Raw genomic sequence first — 21910 nt, 5'->3', positions numbered from 1 at the left:
GGGCCTTGATGTGCCATCACTCAGCTGAGACAATGAAACAAGTAGGGGAGGCCCTGTCACATCTTGAATCCACCCAGACATGGTGGGACTCATGGGCATCTTCTGCCCATCACAGATGAAGGTCAGAAAGGCCAAGCCAAGAATTGTAAACTGACAATTTTCAGCAAGGAATCCACAGTGAAGCCAGCCAAAGCCTGGCCAGCATTTGTCTCTAATTTGAAATAAATCCTATTGGGGAAAAAACCCAACCTCATCCTCCATATGTGGATGTCAGAGTGCAGAGGAGATTAGCTGTTACTAAGAATAAGACCGACGTGCACTGTGACGACAGCTGGATAACAGGCACCAACAATTGCAAACCCCCAATGTGAACTGAGCACCAGCCAAAGTCAGAAAAATGTGGTTTCCTATGGATAAACCTGGGCTGATCCCAGGCCCCTTCTGCATACATATCCCTGAGCCCAGCACATGTGAATCAATCTGGTGTTTGGCATTAGAGATAAAGCTACAAATACAACACTGTTAAGAGGCTTTCCCTGCACTTAAAATCTGCTCCTCTGAGGCACTGTTCCCAGTGTGGCCAGTAACTGTCTGGGCCTTTTCAACTGTCTTACAGTCTGGCACATTGCCACATTTGGGAGATTTTCTAAATGCCTTATGCAATTTTGGCAGCAAATCCAAATGCAAATACCAGCAACCTAGACACACCTATTATTTTCTTCAGCTGGTTTGAAAAGTCATAGAAAGCAACACAGCAAATAAAAAGTGCTGAGCAATGGGGAATTCTACAAGAAAGCCCCTGGCTATCCAGACCATTCCAGCTCCAAAAGAATATACACCCGAGATTTCAGTCAGGGATTGTTAAAATGAAGGCTCTCACCACCGCTACAGCTGAGATGGGGGTATGAACTGTGAAGCTGATTACTGCTGCGTTAGGACCACCGTGAGCTGGGCTCCACTGTGCAAGTGCTACACCAGGATCTGGTAATGAGCTGGAGAATCTCTCACAGAGATTCTGGCCGTGTTATCACTTCACATTTCCATTGCTGCAAGTTATGGGGACTCTTGTCTTGCTGAGCTTTCTGATCTGGACCACCACCAAATTCCTGCTCTTCCCTCTCCTCCAGCTGAAGTAACTGGAGGATAATTTCTCCAGCTGCAGAGGACAGAAATAAACCTGTATTTGCACAAGCTTCTGCCCCTTTACCTTGAAGTGGCTGTGTTGTGCTCCAGGCTGCTCTGACAAATTCACTATGTTGCTACAAACAGCAGAGAAAAATGTTGTCAGCCAAATAGAAAGGTGGAGAGAACTCTTTTTAGTTATCATTTCACAGACAGTTCTGGAGTCCATTTATTTTAAACACAAAGCAAAGGAAGAATAAAGAAGTCAAAATATCTCTCTAGAAGGCAGTTTATTGCTTGGTGCAGTGTCAGTTCAAAAAAGCTCTTTTGCTGCTGTTCCGTGGATCCTAAAGCTATCCTCTTTTACCTAGTGCTATCAAAACCTGTAAGCTATGAATATTATGTAAGTTATATATGATATATCCTAGTAAAGTTTTACACTAGGTCAGCATCAATAGCCCTGTACAGACCATGCAGTCATGCACAGCTTTATTTGTGCAAGAGATGGACCTGGCCCCTCTCTGTGCCAGGAAAACTTGCTTTTAAGAGGGTTCTTCAGTCCATGCAGGCCATCAGACCATGCCTTAAAACCTGTTTCTGCTGTGAAAGACTGCAAGAGGCAGAGAGGTTTATAATGCCCACAAAGTACCCTCTGCAGACACAGAATTCAGCTTTTTAGATTAGGTGATTAAACAATTATACCAATTATAATAATAATAAAAACAATTATATGGTTTATACCCATCTTCCTTATCACATCACCCTCGTTCCTCTTTGCTTTAAACAACATTGATTAAAAAAAAACAAAACAAAAAACCCCCAACAATGGGCATAAACAATACAGGCCTTCTATAAATCTCCCTCTCTTCTACAACCCTGTGCTCTCCTGTCCCATGCTCACCAGTTGAGAAATGTTTTTGACATGTGGTGTAAAAATAACTGCATTGATGGCAATGAATACCTTTTTCAACAGACACCTGTGCAAGGAATATCCCACTTGTGAAAGCTCACCTGTTTTTTCCTCTGAATGGACTGCCTGTCTTTACTACAGAAGTCCAGCAATGAGCAGGGTCAGCACTCCCCCTCTTCCTTCCTCAGCAGGGGAGCAGTAATACATGTAAAGAAGGATTCATCTGGACAAGAAGCTTTGCAGTGCAGCGCGCTTTATTCCCCTCAGTCAGATCAGAGGTAAATCCTGTTTTTCCTCCCAGAGAGGGTATGCACCAGCTTTCAGGTTTTAATAACTTTCTTCAGTGCAGCCAGAAAATTGTTTGATGTAGAGACTCTTCCAGCAAAGTACAGCCAGCTCTGGCAGCAAGTACCCAGCAATTCATAACATTACATAAGACAAAAAGAACACATTATACCCTATCAGTTATCATCCTCCTAAGTGAGGTTTAGTGAATAGAATTTCAATTATATTATATATTGAGAGATATATATATCCAAAGATAAAGATATATAGATAGATAGATATGTTTATATAAATTACATTAATGAATAAGCTAAAATGTGTTAAATACTGCTCCTACCATATAGGCAATCTATAATACCAGGAAACATAGTTTGGAATACAAATTGGAGCAGAATTCATCCCAAACATCACAGATACCCTAGAAGCCACTTGCTTTGCAGTCTCTAAAATGCTACATGCTAAAATGTCTTCCTATCTTCAGTCAAAGTGTAGGGTGGGAAAGAGAAAGAAGAGCATAGAATTAAATTTAAATCTCCTAAATTGAGTCAAGGACAGAATTACTCATGATGGAACTCGGCTAAGACAGACGATCCTCTCAGCTGCTGTCTTTTTTTATCATCTTTCCTTTTTCTCTTCTCTCAAAAACAGTATTAAAAATATAGGGGAAAGATCTGGTTTTCACCCAAAAATGAAAATATTTTCTGTTAAATTCTCTAGGAATGCATTTACACAATTTTTGGATGGAACATACCACACCACCTCATACTCTGCCTCCATGTTCCATCTCCAGCTTCAACTGCTAGAACCATGTCCATGGGGAGCCACCTGTGTCGAAAGGAACACTTGTATGTTTTGTGCTGTTTGACAGGAACTATGTTATTAGTTCTCCTACTATCTTCCTCCAGTGAAATGACATACCTACAGAGCCAGATTAGCTGGATTATATCTTTACAGCACCCCCTGAACCTGTTGTTTGCTTATGAGGGGCACAGCAGGAAATGACAATTTATGTAAATGTATTTTAAAACACAGTAAAATTATTTTATTTCGTTTCCATTTCTGAACAGTATTTATCCACCAACAATTAATTACAACTCCAGTACCAAGATTAAAAATAGTCTTTCATAGTTTGCTTTGACAAATTATGGACTTTCTAACGTCAAAAATACTCACCAACACCTCTGAAGCCCAAAATAGTTTTAGGCTGTCTAACAGACATGTCATCATCTGTTCAAATTACATCTGAGAAAACTCAGGTAGAGGTACCAGCTGCAACATGAACATCTGCCTGCCATTTGAATAAATGACTAAACAATTCCTCAACCACCTGCTTTTTGGCTCAGTCATGCAAGGTTATGTAGTTTCTCAGTTATTTCAGCTTAATGTCTAAATCAATACCAGAGAATGCAGAAGCAAGAAAAGCTTTAAATACCCACACGTCTATCATTAAAAGAAGACTGGAGATGCTCCCAGCTTCAGTAGCTTTTGCTCTCATTCCTTTATGAAACTGTTTCATTACAATTGCTCAGCAGAGCCGAGTAGAGAGTTTAGGGCAAAATGTCTGTTCCAGGCTTTATGGTAACGCCAACACAGCCAAGGCCAACACACCTTTACACAGGGCTTCTGTATTCAGCTTTTTTGCAAAATGGAAATACATTAACCATTTGAATCCACACTGGCAAGTAGACAAGCATTTTTTTGCTAGTAAATGCTAGCAAGAATTTATTTTCTTCTTATAGGTAGAGCAACCAGAAAAACATTTCTGCAGGAATTGCTCCTTCATGCCACAGACTAGAAAGGTCCGAGGTGCTGAACTCCAGCTCCTGGCAGCCACACAGATTTCAGCCAGCCTGGCACAAGAACCACTTTGCTTCCCCACAATGATTCTGACAGCAGGGATTTTGAGGTAGTTTATCAAGAGCCATACTACCAATTCCAAATTTCTTATTAAAAAGGCTCAAAAGACAGCAGACGACCTTTCCACATGGCACTTCATTACAGTAGAAATTTCATTTTCACTGAAATTTTCAGAAATGTGATTCATTCTTTTTCCAGTGGCGAGGTCTCCAGTCTTTCAATTTCATCTTTTAACAAAGTGTAATTACTGCTCATTGCACTTTTTTATTCTTACTTGTCTATGTAAATCCTACTTGAACTGAAAGCCAACCAGCATTTATTTATTTAAATATTTAATTAACTAAATTTAATTCATTGGATTATACATTCTTCTTGTATAGACACTCTCTGTATTCTCTATTAAAAGAAACAATTGGTGTAAAGGTGCTTATTCTTGCTCAAAAGACATTATCTGCAGAATTATTTAACAATTCCATTCTTAAAATTAACTCAGTTCAGGTGAGTTAATTTAAAAACAGGTGCCATATTGCAATTCAGTAACATACTTCCTGCAGCATTCAAGTCTTCTCCTCCCAGACATCCTTGGTATTAAAACTGCCATGAAATTTTTCAATACTTCAAGTAGAAAACTGTTCTTCAGAACAATCCTACTGCCAATTTAACAACAGACAGAGCATAACTTAATTTGGATTTTAGGGTCTAGGAATATTGATCAAAATTACATAAAATAACATAAGTATGTACACTAACTGGAACAACAGTTATGACTTTTATGGTCTAGGAATATCAGTGGAAAAATAAACAAAGCACATTTTTGAGCAGGCATAGCACTTCTGAAGCATAGGGCAGTGCCCCCTGTCTGCATAAGAACATGGTGTGAATTCACATATTCTCACAAGGAACAGGGTCACAAAACTTCACGTATTTCTGTAGCAAGCCCATTTGAGGCATCTTGAGGGACTCGGGTTGGAAAAGCAAGAGGTTATCTTCCTCCTGTCTAGGCAGTATTTGTATTCAAAATTTTCAAGATTCAAAATAGCTGGATTCAAGAAGCCAAATTGCACACTCACTTGTAATATCCATTCCAGGAGTCCAGAGACCTCACCATCAGGTATTTGGGGCAACATCAGATCCTGTGCCACAAACATACTTGAAGGTAAAGGAAAACCATGCCAAAAATGTTATTCTTTATGAATTATTTTAATGAATCAAATATGAAGTGACAAGGTCACAGGTCAGGTCACAGATGACAGGTCAAGGAAAATAACACAAAACCAGCCCCACCAGCTGCTGACAGAAGGTAAAGATGCAAGAAGAGCTGAGGACAATTTGAGGGCAAAGAAGAAAGCGAAGTGAGAGATAATCATTCTTGCCAAAAATAGCAACCAAATAACCAAATCACATAATAGTTTAAAGTTCCTGTCAAGTGCTTAAATAAGGTCTCTGTTTTTTTTCTTAACACAGTGAGTACACAGAACAATAGAGAACGGGCTCTCCCTGAATTCGTGGCAACAGGTCCTATAGAGCATATTCCAGATTTCTCCAAATACTGGAGATAAAGGTGGCTAAAAAGAGAAGCAGAGAAAGTGAGGACCCTTTGTTACCCAGCCAGGTCTCAAGAATGGAATGTGATTTCTAGACCCAGTATCTTTGGCATAGGTTCCTTTTCAATGTCTGCGCGAGTGCTTTAATCCCATGACTGTGAAGGTTGCAGCAGTCAGTTTCTCATACACCAGAAACATAAGAGCAGCAGTAAGGACTGTTTGCAGAAGCTTTGCTTCAAGGCCTTTATAGAGTCCCATTAATCCAAAGCGCCTAAGGAGGAGAAAAAAAAAAAAACAAACAAGAAAACAAGTATGAATAGCTTTCTGTAAGTAAATCTGTACACTACAAAGAGGAATCAATATCACAAGTTAATGACAACTGTAGGAATCTTAAACCCATTCTTGATCTTGAGCCAGCTATGTTTAATAATATTTTAAAGAAAAAATTCTGCAGCAATTTAAGGTCTTTTGTGCAAGAAACCTGCTTCAAGTTGAGATGTGAAATGAATTAGTATCCTTATGTATTCTTGATGTCATTTACTGTACAGACATTTTAGGAGAATTTGTATTCTCTACGATATATTACAAAAACCAGGTTGACTCAAATGTCAAGTTTAAAGGAGGCAAAAGGAAACAAAATCCAGATCCAGCAACATTTTCAAAATATTAGTAATATTCAAGTCTTCTCTATCATGGTAGGAGAAACAAAATGAGAAAGCTCACCTCACTCTCTGTTGAAGAAGGTAAAGAACATTTCTAAGACTGCCTAGTGTTCGGTTCTCTGGGTTCAACCTGTGACGTCCAAACTGAAAAGGAAGAAGAGTATTTTGCTGTACTGTTTCTCCACTGTGCCTGGCAGAGAACACCATACATGCATGAAATCTGGAGACCCTACCCTAAACCTCTTTAAACATTTTCCACATTATAAGACCACCAACAGAGAACAGAAGCCAAAGCTCTCACTGCAAGCATTAAAATTGTTCATTCTACTGTAATTTGGTTTGGTTTGAAGATGGAGTCTAACAAATATTTCCTCCCTTTCAGTTGCTCTGCAGGAAGCAGTTTTCAAGACCTCAAAAGTGTAATTTGCAGAGTCTTAGGAAGAATATGACACTCAAAGCAAGCTCTTTCTGGCTTTCTCAGCTTTCACTTTGCAAAGATTCAGACCCTCAGACATCTGCAAATCATTACTACATTGAGACTGAATAACTGAACACAAAATTTATCTGCCCAGCAATGGTCCTGGAGCACTTGTGCATGAACTGCTGTGGAAGAATTCAAAATTATTTGATCCACCACCTACCTGACCTAAATAATATTTCTCTTTTACTCACTGCACTTGCTTATCCCCAAGCTGGTTTTCAGTAGGCATGATAGCTGCTGCTGTAGAGTTAAACTAGCAATTTCAGCAACTCTTTTTTTAGCATTCATTAATACTCTTATCTGATACAGGTCGATAGTACTGTCAGCAAGCTGTAACTATGAATTATTTATATACAAGAGCTGGCACACTTGTATTTGTAACAGCACAGCCTAATAGCTTTTTGAGACTGCATTAAGCTTCTGTGCTAAGAAAGGTGATCTTGAGCAACTGCATGTTGGATAATTTTTTTCCCAGAACATGCTCAGGCAACTGCTATTTCTTAGGTATAAGAAATTGCCATTGACAGTAGGTAAAGTATGCCACCTGATTTTAGGTAGCTCAGAAATTTTAAGAGAATGCTAGGATGATACAGGTTCCTTTACTATGTGTCTTAATAACTTGGGTGAAAACAACAGCCTCAGAACGCTAGTGGAAACCCCCTGTTATTAGGTAAATATGCACTCAAAATCCACAATCTTCTCATCAGCAACTACCCATTTGATACTGACCAATCAGTGTTAAAAGTGATTGTCAAAGACTCAGACATGCCCCCCAAAAACTGCTAAGTTACAGTGTCAGTCACTGCCCAAATTATTCACAGGCTTCCACACTACACCACTATAAGGTGCCTCATTCTCCTCTTTTCTCCACCACTGGACAATTTTTGTACTACAAACAAAGGTCCATCAAGACAGAAGAAACCATTAATTTTTCACTAGGATGTTAGCACTTCAGTGTTTACTACAGAAGATTTCCCAAAGGGATTAACATTCTCTATGACAGTGAAAAAAAGACTTCAGTTTTAAAGACAACTTTTTCATCTGGGATCACTGAGAACATTAATGGTACTGCTGTACCTCCAGAGACAAATTTCATTTATTGGCTCTTTACTGACACACAGGCTAAAGAACAGTTTCACTGCACAACGAGTACACCAATGTCCATAGTTTTAATACTGGGAGAAGGACACATCAAATGGCAAACCTGGAAGCTGCTATCACTGACAATTACACAGGATAAATGTTCATTTTATGTCAGTAAGAGAACTGTGCCAGAGTTGAAAGCAAAGGTGTAGAGACTTTATTACAAAGAACCCTAATAACTTTCAAAAAAGAGTAAGTTTCTAAAGGTTTAAGGTTAAAAAGAAAACGAAAAAAAAAAGGCCTTGTACTATTTTGATGACAGAATTTAGTTATGATATGTAAGTTTATATAAATTATATTGAGCTTATATTAGTTTGTGTGCAAATCTGCTAAAATTGTTTTTAAAAACACCTGCAACTATATATTTCTTTTTTTTCATGCAGAATATTATTTCTGAAAATACTAAGCCTTTACTCATAACCTTCTTTTTAACATCACTTAGTGTGAGTAACAAAAACGTCATTAACTAGAACAATGCCAACTTTAGATTACAAAACATGTCACAAAGTAGAGCAAATCTGAGCTGGACAGCACAGATGTCACAGACACACACATTCCTGCTGTCCTTGACAGTTGTGCTCAGAGCTCCTGGCTATTCTTTCATAGAGCAAAGAAAGAAGTCATCCCTAGTGACTGCAGAACTAGAGACAGGGTCTTTGTGTTCCCCATCATCACAGGGAGAGGATGGACTGGCATGGGATTTTTCCTTTTTTTTTACACTGTCATTAAGAGTCAGAAGAATTTTATTCAAAAAGCTGAAAGGAAACAGAAAAATCATGAAGCCTCAAGGCTGTAACCACTTCTCTAGGAACCATGGAAAGGGCTGAAGCTGTTATGTGGCTGCAGCCCCACAAAACCTGCACTGCTGTGCAATGCTCAGGGCTAAAACAGAGCACTCCAACTTTCCTTCCAGCTCTCCTTCACACCAGGAGAAAACAGAAGCATCACAAATTAGAAACAGACTGATGTTGCAACTTATCCAAACAGAGCTATTTTTGCTTAAATGTTTTTCTGTATCTACCACTCCAGTAGCAGAAGTCTGTGTTATTAGTTTAGCTACTACTGAGACATGCCCAGGCTGTTAAAACAGGATAAAGCATTGAAAGAAAGCACAGGTTCAGCTGATTAAAAATTAGGCAAACTTCAGAAAACATGACTCCTGACAAAATTACACAGTATTTGAAATATAGCATCCTAACTATCTTTTTACAGGTTACAAAAAATCAAGATACATTTATTACACTCTAATTAGAGAGTTACAAATTATTACGAAATTTGCTTGAAAAAAAATTCCCTTATTAGAGAAGTCTGAAAAGTGATACTCTTAGCATGGAAGGCTTGTTTTCAGTAATTCAACTCATTCTCCAAATTTGTCCAAGTTTTAGAGCATACACAATGGCTTTACTGTACAGGCAAGTTAAGGCTCCTCCTTACTTAGGAAAATATATTTCATGTGGAAACACTTATTAATATTTAACTGCTACACAGTTTAAAGTACAATATGCTTATGCATGGCCAGGTCTCTCCTTCCCTCCTACTCCCCAGTTTTGTCTGGTGTCAATATTACAACAACATTGGTACACTCTGAAGGCAGCAGCATTATCCAACATATATACAAAATACAAGTAAGAATAAATGCAAGTGTTTCCATTAACACCACAATTAGCCTACGTGGCCAGGCAAGTGGTTAAAGATATTATTTATGAAGGTTAAAGATTATTTATGAGGTTAAAGATATTATTTATGAGGGAGTTCAGCTTCCCATAACGAATTACATTCTGGACAATGACAAGGTCAGACCACCATCTGAACAACAAAACCTATGAATAAAACTTTTTTTTTTTTAATTACCATAGGTCATCTGGAAACAGGCTGGTTTTAGAAGACTTAATTTTAACTTCCCACTTGACACATTTTGCATTTATATTCCAAGAAGTAAATGTACATTTTGTAGTGCCTAAAAGCAGTACAGTGCATCACCTTCTGTGAGACATTATACCAATACAACACACTGACAATCCTATCAGCTACTTGAAACAAATGTGCACCAATATACCAAGCTCAATTAAAACCAAAAAAGGAGAGCCATTCTAATCAGTGACCTACATTGGGAAAAAATGCCTCCCAAAACAACGGGTTCATTAACACAAATAAAAACAAGTCCTGTGAATAAGGCTTGCATCATACAGACCACGTCAGAGGCAGAATTACCATGAAATGCAATTATTACTTACCCGCAGAATTGACTGTACTGTCTGCAGAGGATAAGTGAGGGTGGTGGCAACTGCTTTGGCTATTGCACCAATGACAAAAGCATCCAAAGATGTGAGCTGTTCAATGGATAAAGAACAAATTTACTTCTACGTAGTACCAAAACACCCAATTACCCATTTGTATTTGGGGATTCCGTACTGGTACCTGCTACCAGACTATCTAAGGATCTTTGGCATAAAGATTTCATGAAATCTCAGGGTCTTGTCATTTTAAAGAGCAGGTTATGGTTCAACTGACTTTCCCACATGGTAAGTTTATTTGTAACTTCCACCTGTTTTCTCATTTCTCAATATAACTAGACTACAAAAATATGGTTGATATAAGGCCATACAATGAGACCATTTCAAAGCACTGAGAGCAGACAAAAGATAAGGAAGTATCATTTATGCACACCATCAATCAATTAGCATTTCAGTTTTTGCAGCAGTGGAATGTCATACGGTGCTTGTGGAAGGGTGACAGCAAAAGATCCCTTGAACATCACTCTCTTTTCCTGAGACATAATCACTACACTCCCAGGCAGAATTTTAGTCTCGATAGCATAGGCTAAAAATCTCATCCCTTATTAGTTAAGAACCCCTGCTGAAAGCCCATCCTCAGCACCAAAACTCACACTACTCCAGGATGCATATTGTTACAGCCTATGCTGATTACAGTGCACCTCAGTCTAACAGTGTGAATTAATCACTGAACATAAGTAGGTGCCCTTATCAAAACATGCTCAAAATACATTCTAAAACATATTGATTGCAATCAAAAATACACTCAAGCATGCACATCTTTAAAAAGGTCAACCTGATATATTTAGGACAAATAGGAAGAAAAATGTTTTACAAAATAAAAATTCCCATTCCTAGCTGAAAAAAACCTTTTTCCCCCTCTTCACTGATCATGGACAAAGAAATGCCCTAATTTAAGGTGAAACTAAGTAATTTGAAAGAAACACACGAAATAAATACATATAAATTAATAAATAAATAAATAAATAAATAAATATTCACCAACAAGAAAATAACAGTGTTGATGGAAGCTAAGCTCATCATTCAAAAAAAAATGTGCATAATGTAACTGAGGAGATCCATCAGGCACAAATGGGGTGCTACAGCTGCAGTATTAACTAAAGACAGTAAAAAACCCAAAGTCTCATTGATGATGCAAAAATCTTATATAAAAATAATCTCATTATGTCTTGGGGAAAAACAAGATGGCTTGGTAACATACTGGTATGACCTAACATTTTAAAATCACAAATTAACAGCAAAGCACCTCATCTTAAAGATACATTATGATGTTATCTGAAAATGTAATACAAATGCTTTTCAGTTTGTTGGAACACAAAAGGAACAGAACATGAGTTCAGCTGAGATTCTATATCTGATACAGACAAGAAGAAAGAATAAGGAAAAAGAAGAGCACTAAAAAGCAGGGCCAGAAAAGCGATTATACTTCTATCTAGAAAATCAGGAAGGTATGATTGCAATGCTATGTCTAATTCTAGTGTCCATCCTTGGGAAAATTATATTGAAAAACTGAGGTCTTCAAGAAAAAAAAAAGTTATTATATACTGCAAAAATTGTTAAAAGCAGATCTCAAAACAGTCAGTATGTAAATATATAAAAAAAGATATATTAGAATTGAAAACTCTACTTTAAATCAAGACCTGTGAACATATGCAAACAAATGTGGACCAAAGGTTCAGTTTCATTTTTACAGGTAAAAGAATTTATTACAGAAATCTCTTCCCTAGGGACAGGAAAGATTCTCATCTCATTTCACACACCTGAACCCTTTTTAGACACACTAATTCAAAATATCACTTGAAAATACAAGAACCAAAACCAAACCTATAGTCTGAATTTGTTCAAGTGATGCATATCAAAAAAAACCTGTCTTGTAACAGAGCATGTTCATCATCTGGCCCCAAAACATACTCACTTGCACCCGCTTTTTCAGAAGCTTTCGTTTAAAGCCTTCATAAAACATAAACTGTATGGCGGGATTGAAGACCAGCAGCAAGGAGGGGAAAGTACCATTCCACAGAGCTAAGACTCCTTCATCTCGTACTATCTGATGAAAGGCATCTGAGACAAAAGGTGAGGAAAAAAAACATTAACATTTTGAGTACAGAACTCTGAATATAAAATATAAGAGAAGTTACTCTTAAAGCCTAATATTCAAAGTGTATAAAAATCCATGCAGTCTTTTATGCAAGTATTTTTATCTTCCATTTTAATCCAGAAGTTAACAGAAAGGTAGTGACAAATGAGGTTCTTGTTTGCATCACCATTAACACAAACAACATTTATCATCTGCAAGGGAAGCCTTCTCTTTTTTTTTTTACAAATGTAGCATCCACATTAAGGTCTTCCAAACCTTCTTCAAAATAACAGTAATGTTTATTTGGTTGGTTTAAAAGAAGGACAGTCTGAACATGACAGTGATTAAGAGATCAAGGGGAGTGAAGTTCAATTTTCAGACTGTCTGTCCAAACTCAAGACTACCAGCTACCACTTCATGGGGTTCACTACTGCACCACTATCTCTAGGATAACATATGTGCCCTTGCAAAAGGTATTTCAGTTACAGGAGTGCACACTGCAAACTCCTAATTACCATCACAAATAGCCAAGTCCACTTTCCTGTAAAACTCAATGACTGCAAAGTGACAGAATAGCATAGATTACAGGGTATAAACAGTTACATGAACTAAAGTCTTCCAAGTCCTTGATATATTTCATTTCATGAACTTCTCTTTGGTTGAAGACAACAACAGGTGTTTACCTATTATGCCTCTGTAATTGGTTGGTACAATGTCTTCATTTCTGAATTTTGCACCTTGCAGCTTCAGGCGTGTGTTCACCACCCAGAGAGGGGTGGTCAAGAGTACATTCACTACTCCTAATGCAAAACACAGCACAAAGAAAATCAACATGAAACAGAAGATTTCAAATGTTTTCTTATCCCCTTTTCCCCCATGATTCACATGCTACTGAAATTTCTGGTAGGAAGAAGGAAAAAACCAACACAGCACATGGGAAAAGTAAATGATCATTTGTACCCTAATTCCTGTAGCCTTTGTTCCAAAATATACTTATGTGGAATTTTAATACAGACATACAGCCAACTTAAGAATTTCCTTCTTTACTTCCACCAGCTATTCAGCCAGTCATTACACCTACACTGAAAATATAAGAAACTACCAACTCCCCAACCCCCAGAAAAAAACCTCCAAACCCAGAGGCCTTTTTTACAGTTTTGGTTGGTTTTTTTGGTTGGTTTTTTTTTAATTGTTTGATTCTATGCATTTGGTTCTATGCATTTGCATGAGAAATAGAACCCAAAGAATATCACTAGCAAACACAAGGCCCACAGTGGTAACTTCACACTGGATGTGCTAGAAAAGTCACTAATGTTACTATCCCTTCAAAGAAGGCACTGCAGCATCCACATAAGAGGACAGAATAAAAAAGAACATATGGTCCATTGGACCTGCATATATCTAGGAACTTCCTGACATTTTCAGGTGACAACCCAAAACCAAGTCTGAAAACTGACAACCGAATACTTACATTAAGATTTCTTACTGTAATTTAAATTACTTCAAAATCGGCATATATCTTTTCCTCTGAAAAAACCCAACTATCATCTCTCTCTGCCACTTGCCTTCAGCATCTCAGTAATGATGCTCAGGTATCTGGTATCACCACACCAGACACACGTATCACACTAAGCCACAAGAGCACTGTGTTTTGTGCTGGAATTCACAACAGGAATGGGTTATGCATCTCCATATGAGGCAGGGATGACACAGAGGAGCAATCAGAAAGAAGCAGGTCTGCATACAGTGGGAAGTGTGAGCACTCAGTGTGGCCTCCAGAGGACTTCATAAAGAAAATTATTAGATAGAATATACCAAAAATACATCCTTGACAAAATGGAAATTTTTAAGTATTACCTGCAACAACCCCAAGAACCAAGTCTTTTCCAGTGGTTGAATGCTGGCCTTTGACCCAGAGGGCTTTAAGACTATTAAATGTATAAAAATAAACAAAATTGGAGCAGCAAAGGCTGGAGATAACAGGGAACCATCCTCGATATGGTGCCAACCTAATGGAGAGCAAAAAGTCACAGTAAGAATCAGCAAATTATTTATGTGATCTGGCTGATTTTATATGTTGGTAGAGGATCCCAGAGATACAATCCTGTATACTACAGGAAGTACTAACTGGGTATGTCTTTATCAGCAATGGTAGCAAACCATACTTAACTCCTGAGTAAGGAAAAAAAAGTATCTGGATTCTCACACAAAATTTAAAAACTGAAGACTAGTTACTGAAATTCATATACTACACCTAGAAGAGTTTTGCAAAGGATGCAACCTGGGGACACAAGATATACAGGTGGGAAGAATTTCTAACAAATGCCTTACTGTAAAATCTAGGGCAAATCAGTCAGGTAAGTAAGAAAAAGGCATTACCTACTTAAATTTAGCTAGATTAATCACAGATGAAAAACTGAGTATCATCTAAACCTGTCTTGATTTAGGAATGATTTTGTAACAATGGACTAACAAAGCTCCCTTCTCTGACAGGCCTGATGATCCTGTAAAACAGGGACACTTCAACAGCTACTCTACATTCCAAACATGTTCTACAACATATCTGAACGAAAGATAATGATACACACCTTCACTGGAGTTGCACAGAACACACAGACAACTGGTATCATGTTAAAAGCATAAAAAATCACCCCAACAGCAGTAATTACGGAGGGTCTTTAGAATTCATTAAAATACTGGGCGTACATAGAATTTAAGGATCTCTAATAAGACTGTAAAAGATGCAAGGCTGGTAAACACCACATCTGACTTTTCTTAAAATGTAAATGCTACTTTTTCATCTCAAATCCATTGAGTGCTTCTCCCTCCCATGTAGCTGATAATACACCTTATTGTTACAACTGCTTCTGAAGTTAAAGCTAACCATACAGTTACAAATTAACTGACTATGCACTTATTCATAAACCAAATTAAAACGATTGTTATATTACCTATCTCTTATGTGCTGGAAAAGAAAGAAAGAAACATCCTCTAGGGAGCATGTCCTCTAACTGAGTGTTAGTTTGGGCTTGGTTGATTAAGAATTAAACATCTTGCAGTGCAAAACATGAAACTAAAACAAAACCCATGAGCTTATTTTAAAAACTTAAGTTGTCAGTAGTAGCATCCATGATCCACTGTAATCTTGAGAAAAACTTCGTGTGTACTAGTGAACACCTTTCAGATCACCTAGAAAAGGAAGGGAGTGCAGGGAAGAAAGCTGCTTGATAAACTTCTGCAGGAAGTCCTTTAGCTCAACCTATTTGCTTTACCTAGACAAGAGAAAGAGTCTCACAAAAGTATGGTAATGACACAAGACTCTACAAGCTTATCTGAGCAAAATGTTTATCACATTTTGCTCAGATAAGCATCACATTCCAGATTTGCTGCTGTCTGGAGTTTTTTTGTTACTTTAGACACATCTAAATTAGTATCACTGCTTCACCGGGCCTTCCCAATACCTTCGGAAGAAGTAATGTTGCTCTCTTGTTGAGCGACTGATTTTTCTCCTTCACAGGAAAAGCAGGATGACCACTTTTGCAGTCTTTCTACCTCAGACAACTTCTTCAGTTTTCTTTTTCACTCTTTTCTTTCTTTTCTTTTTTTAATTGAAGTTTACTTGCCACCCTCACATGACAGTGGTAATGTGGGAAGGAGAACAAGAGAGATCAGCTGACAGAATTCCCCATGCATACTACTGCCCAAGTTCAAAGGTGACACTCTAGTCTAGTTAGGAGTTCCAGGGATTCAGTTAGGAAAATACTTCTAACAAGGACAGGCATAAACTCTTTTTCCCAGCCAGCTCAGCTCAGACTATGACAAATACTAAAGCACAGCACAGCTGTGCTTTTAGATAGATGTTGAATCCCACCAGTATAAAGTGTCATGTGTTGTTTACTTCTACATGCTTAGGAGAAAAAAAAACCCTTCCAACTGGGAAACATGTCTCATTTCTCCTCTTGAAAGTGGCTCAGTTGTCCAGGAGTTTCATCTTGGTTACTGAGAAATTGACACACCCAAGAATCCAGGCAGACAAAGCTGGTTGATCAAGTATGTGAAGGTACATTTGCATTTCTGAGGAGGCACAGCTACCTCACTAATGAAGGCACAGTTACATCACTGAACAGATCAATTGCATAAGGTGCTCAAGGAAATTAATCCTAGTTAGCTAAAGATGAACACATAAGACTATGTATGTCATATCACACTTGTGTGGAGACATTTCAATTAGGAATAAAAATCTGTCTACATAGATACAGGCTAAGTGTTCCACTTTAAAAGCATATTCAATTTAGTTTTAGAGCTTGTCTACAAGATGACAAAATTAGAAAATTATTGTCTACTCACAGGCCTTCTTCTTTGATTATTTCCAAAAGGACTGCCGGTGTTGTCTTTGACTTCCGCTTCTCATCAACTGGAAAGCAAAAGAATCAAACTTTTAGATGATTCAGATTTATAGCACTCTTTTTCAAGTCCTTATCCTCACAATTCTGAATATACCCTACAAGTACATGTTTCTTCTCCCTCGTAAAGGAGACAAATATCCTATTTCTCCTTATTTTCGTTTGCTAGGTAAGACTACTTCCTTTTTTCATTCTTCCCCAGAGTGGCAGGCTCTGTTGTGCTCCAGAGTATCTGGAATTACCAGTTCCTAATAGTTGTGACTTGAACTGAAGGTGGGTTCCCCTAGGTAAAGGGCTAGAATTGGGCCTGCCTAGCTGCTCTCAAAATTATTCCTTGGACAGCAGACTAGCACCAGTGGCAGAGCAATCTCCTACAGCTCATCTGCAAACAGCTAAGCCTTAGCAAAGCAGTCTCTTCCTGCACTGAAAGCTGTTCATTTCTCAACCACATATTTCAGGCAACCTGGCTGATGATCTCCCTCCAGTTCTTAACACAACTTTAGTCATAGCTCTAAAATGTTTGGTGATTCTGTGACTTTTGATTAGAAGATAGAGTTTTAGAACAACACAGTTTATAGCTAGATGCATTTTTGTAAATATTGAATATTCCTAATCTCAGTTCTAGCCCTGACTTTTCCCTTTAAAACATCCTCTGGAATAATTCTAGACCTGTTTTTTCATGATATTGCCCCTGCATTTTGAAGTGTTCTCAGCAGCCAAAAACAACACACAAATATAATCCTGTTCAATCTCATATCTTTGTTTTTGTCTTTGGTTTTAGATAATCCTTTAAAAGCCACAGAGCACACCGCCTTTTCAGCTAATTAAAAGGCTGCCCAACTTTCAAAAGGAAGAATTACCTTCAACTGGAAAAATGGTGTTACTGTGCCACAAGTGAGACTTTTGTTCCTGTAGAACCTCCCCCCTACAACCACCCAGGCCAAGATGAACAGAAACACCATTGTACAAAGAAACTAGATTTTGACACTTACCCTGAAGTCTAAGCCTAGCTGTATCCAAAGGAAAAAATACAGTCATTGCAGTCATACTGCCCTGAAAAACAAAATAAACTGGCTGTATAGTTTATCAGTTGCTTATACAGTGCCCATTAGACTCTTGTAATCCTTCACTTCTCACCCACAAATCAGTCTGCTAAGCAAGTTTAAAAGGGGGATAAACTCCATATATAATAATGCATTTTTTTGTCCTATACTTACAAATAAGGTTTGTGATTTTTGTTTTTTTTTTTCTCTTGCATTAGATCAAGCTAAAATTAAAACCATTTAAAGTTTTTTGCCAAAAGAGAAAGTTTTTGAAGCCTCAAAGTTGATCTAGTGGGCATCAGAAAACAAACGTTGCACTTTCTCTACCTCCTATTGCCCTCAAAAAGGCCCTGGCTTGGTGTAAACCTGTTTTCCATGCATCAGGTGGCTGCTAAAGCTGTGGCATCTCTTCTGTTAGCAGTCATGCAAACTGTTTAAATGGTGGGAAGGTCTGGGATATAGCAGGTCACTCCATGCTGTGTTTAGAGTATAGTGCACAGTATGACTTGAGCTTTTCTACAGCTGTCTTATGCCATACATTTAAGTGAGCTTTGACTCTGGAAATACTCCAGCTCCTCAGCAGGCTGCTTGGATCTATCTCTACAATCCAAGAGGATTCATTTTCTGTGTGAAACACAGAATCAGTGTTTCCACGCTAAAACAATTCTGTGCTGAAGTGTTAACCAGACTTAAATTTTCTCCAGTATTCCTAACACTAGGTAGCAGATGTAAGACTTGGCCACAATTACCTAGTTATTTTAACCCATTTAGTTTGGGCTCTTGCCAAAACAGTTCATTTTGGTCTCCCATGTACTTGTCCTGTGTTGTACCATTCTCAGTACCTACCATGTACCCAGCTAGACAGCAAGTGGATGAATGAACCCATCTGACTGAAAATTTCTAAAAAGCATATTTCAGTTAGAAGGTTAATGCCAGCAGCAAGAAGTGCCAGAAAGAGCCATAATACTACTCCTAATGAGAGCTTCATTACCACAATTTTGAAGACAGCCTCAAAACACAGTTACACCTACACACAGAATACAACTGCACAGTCACTACAACTTCCAGTTTTCCCCTGCTCAATTTATCCTGCTTCCATCCTCCCAAAGTGAGATTTATCCTGGATAAATGCAATGCACCACACAGCAGCAACACACACACACACACACACACACTTGCACTCAAAATTAGAAAATGGAACTTTGTAAATAGTCAGGTAGCATCATACAGGACACACTGGATGTGTGGCCACAAGACACAGAATAGTCTATTTCAGTTGGAAAGGACCTGCAGTGATCACATAATCCTGCTGCCCCCATCCCACTTTAGGGCTGACCAAAAGCTAAAGCACATTAAGTGCATTTCCTAAATGCCTCTTAAACACTGACAGAGCACTGCCCACCTCTGTCAGCACGCTGCACCAGTGCTCGACTGTCAAACTGGCTTAAAACTTCAATGCAACTATAGTTCAAGAGAACACCATGAGATACCTAAACTGACCTAATAGATCACTGTACATAAAAAAAAATTTCTACCCTCTCCCCCTCTTTTGCTAAATTGAGAGAAATAGAAATGCCAAGTTACTTTTCTCCTGGGTTTACAAATGGAACAACTCAACTACATGATGAGGATGCTGCCAGAAGCATCACATGGAAGAGACAGGATTTCATGGCTAGAAGAAAGGAAAAGAGGGATGAGCAGGACCAGTCCTTTCCCCAACAAAAGCCCTCAAGATGGACTCAGATTCCTTGCTAAACTGCATTGGGACCAGCAGGTAAAATTATACTACTGAGTGCAGAGCAGATGCTGCCATGTATTACCCTGCATTGCCGGAAGGGTGAGGCTTCACTGTCAGCCTTCACACCACCTCACTGTCAGCACTGGGTAGTTTGCCAAGTCACATTACCACTGAATAATCACAGGGACAGGTACAGACTGGTTCATGTAATCCCAGGCTCTTGGTCAACTGTATTTGTACCCCTGCCTCCTCCAAGCTGGCAGCATAAATTTCTGGGCACCTACACAATGATGCAGACACAGAAACTAACCTGGCTGAAAAACAACTTTTTCCACTGGGCTACTTCTTCAGTCACATCAGTTCACTGACCAGCTGCAGCACCAGAGAAACAACTGTGCAGGAGACAAGAGGTGGCCAGAACAAATGGTCTGAGGTGACTGCTGCCAAGAAAATGTGTGCAGGACCGCAGCCTGAAGCTGGGCTTTATAAAAAACAGTAATAAAAAAAAAACATGAAACACATAAAAATATTTTATCTGCTATTTTTTAGCCATCATTCCGCCAATGAAGCAGCCTGACTGCTCTATAATACTCCCATAAAATTCTCATCCCTATACCTTTTGCAACAGGAAGATTACATTTTAGCTACACGCAGAGTTGAAGAATACTTATGTAATTCAATTAAAGTTGACAGGAAATCAAGCACAGGTTGTTTTTTTTTACTGTTCACAAATCTATTCCTTCATCTCAAATTTGACTAGGGTACCTAGAAGGTATATGAACTTTCAGTTTATTAGATTACAAACAAAAATTATCATGTTGCGGTCTGATATGTGCTTCTGATACTTTAGCTCAACACAGTTCTGGGTTTACGGATGGATTTATGAGCTTGGTTCACACCACAAACTTTGTTCAGGGGCATAGCGTGACTACAGCAATCTATTTGAAGGGAGAAGCTAACAGCAAGATCTAGAAAGTATCACTGACTTCTGTAGAAGACAGCAAAAGAAAAATGGGTAGTATTTCAACAATGAGATCATTTGAGAGAGCTCCACTTTTTGAAAGTGGAAACAAAATCCCCACAGCCTTTGATGCTTAAATAAGCAGACTTAAAACAATCTAAAGAGCAGATAAAAATCTTACGTTTATTTATAATAAAACCAAAACACCCCTTAAAGTCTTGGTTTTCCTTTTAGAATCAGCCTTTATAACAGAATCACTGAATTGTCAGGCCTGGAAGATGACCCAGTCCAAACCCACCCCCCTCAAAGCAGTGTCACCCAGAGCAGGTGACACAGGAAGGCATTCAGGTGGGGTTTGAATGTCCCCAGACAGGGAGACTCCATGACCTCCCTGGATAGCCTGTTCCAGTGTTTATTGTTCAATAACATTTAGCAACTTTCATCCTACAGGAGACATGAGGAGTTCTTTCTATCCATCAGTATGCCCAATCCAACATGCTGCATGCACTAAAATTCTTAATCTGTTGGAAGCAGAAGGCTGATTTACTATTTAGAGCTAGAATTTGGAAAAATTCAAGGGCTGGGCACACAAGGAAATCTACATGAATTAAATGAGACTTTTTTTTTAATTTGCAAGCGTCACATGTAAAACTAAATTCAGTAACCGACACAAACCATCTCCGGCTGCACTGCGCTCGCTTTACGTTTTGATTAGCAGCTATGCGCTGCCTCACCCTTCGCGACTCCTGAGCATTTATGAGGCCGTGGCAGGAGGCCGGTGCTCGGTCCGGCTCTCGGATTACACAGCTGAGGTGCTGCCCCTCTGCCCGAGTTTAGATTTTCACCGCTGAAGGGATGCCCAGCTCCCGATGCGCCAAACCAGCTTTCTGAGGGGCAGCTCCCCGCAGCTCCCGCTAGCTCAGAGGCGGCTCCGGCTGCTCAGGCCCGGCGCCGGCCTCCAGCTTTGCCAAGCCCCGCGCCGGTTCCCCGGCCCGGCCCGGCCCGCCCCGGCCGAACAAAGGCAGCCGGCGGCCCGCGCCCCCCGCCAGGCCGGCGCGGCCGCTCCGCCCGCCGGGCCCCCCGCCCGGTGCCGGCCCGCTCGCTCACCACGGCGCCGGACACGGCGTGCACCAGGCTCTCGTAGGAGGCGACGGAGGACATCGCGGCGGCTCTCGGCGGCTGCTCCGCCCGGCCCGGCGGCCCCGCGGCCCCGGCCAGCTCCAGGCTGCCGCGCGCCGCCCCCGCGCCCGCCATGGCGCCCGCCCTGTCACGTGCGGCGGCGGCCCCGCCCCGCGCGGGCCCCGGGGCCAGGGGGAGCCGGCGGCGGCGCCTGGAATCTGCCGCGGGGCCTTTGGGGAAAATACAGCACCGGGGTACCGGGAAACGCCTT

General features: G+C 39.6%; 1 protein-coding gene across 2 annotated transcripts; it reads right to left on the bottom strand.

Annotated features, from left to right (window-relative positions):
- Nucleotides 1-3334: 3334 nt before the first annotated feature.
- Nucleotides 3335-21787, bottom strand: SLC25A17 (solute carrier family 25 member 17). 2 transcript variants are annotated; one of them, XM_015629095.2, is made up of 9 exons: nt 21628-21787; nt 17771-17831; nt 16723-16789; nt 14233-14384; nt 13059-13175; nt 12214-12359; nt 10239-10334; nt 6442-6524; nt 3335-5989 (listed from the first exon to the last, which is right to left on the bottom strand). In XM_015629095.2, the coding sequence occupies exons 1-9, from the start codon at nt 21772-21774 to the stop codon at nt 5842-5844; spliced, it is 1017 nt and encodes a 338-aa protein (XP_015484581.1). In that variant the 5' UTR covers nt 21775-21787; the 3' UTR covers nt 3335-5841. The 2 variants fall into 2 exon arrangements, with proteins under 2 accessions (XP_015484581.1, XP_015484582.1); XM_015629096.3 differs by lacking the exon at nt 21628-21787 and adding an exon at nt 19870-19933.
- Between the last annotated feature and the right edge of the window lie 123 nt (nt 21788-21910).

The sequence above is a fragment of the Parus major genome, chromosome 1A, assembly GCF_001522545.3.
Source record: "Parus major isolate Abel chromosome 1A, Parus_major1.1, whole genome shotgun sequence".
Classification (NCBI taxonomy): domain Eukaryota; kingdom Metazoa; phylum Chordata; class Aves; order Passeriformes; family Paridae; genus Parus; species Parus major.
The sequence above is the reverse complement of the archived record's forward strand: the minus strand, read 5'-3'. Positions and strand labels throughout refer to the sequence as shown.

Coding starts and splice junctions, on each gene's coding strand:
- SLC25A17 (XM_015629095.2), bottom strand. CDS start 21,774: ATGGCGGGCGCGGGGGCGGCGCGCGGCAGCCTGGAGCTGGCCGGGGCC. Junction 17,832..21,627: donor ACGCCGTGTCCGGCGCCGTG/GTGAGCGAGCGG, acceptor TTTGTTTTTCAG/GGCAGTATGACTGCAATGAC. Junction 13,176..14,232: donor GGTTCTTGGGGTTGTTGCAG/GTAATACTTAAA, acceptor GTTTTGCATTAG/GAGTAGTGAATGTACTCTTG.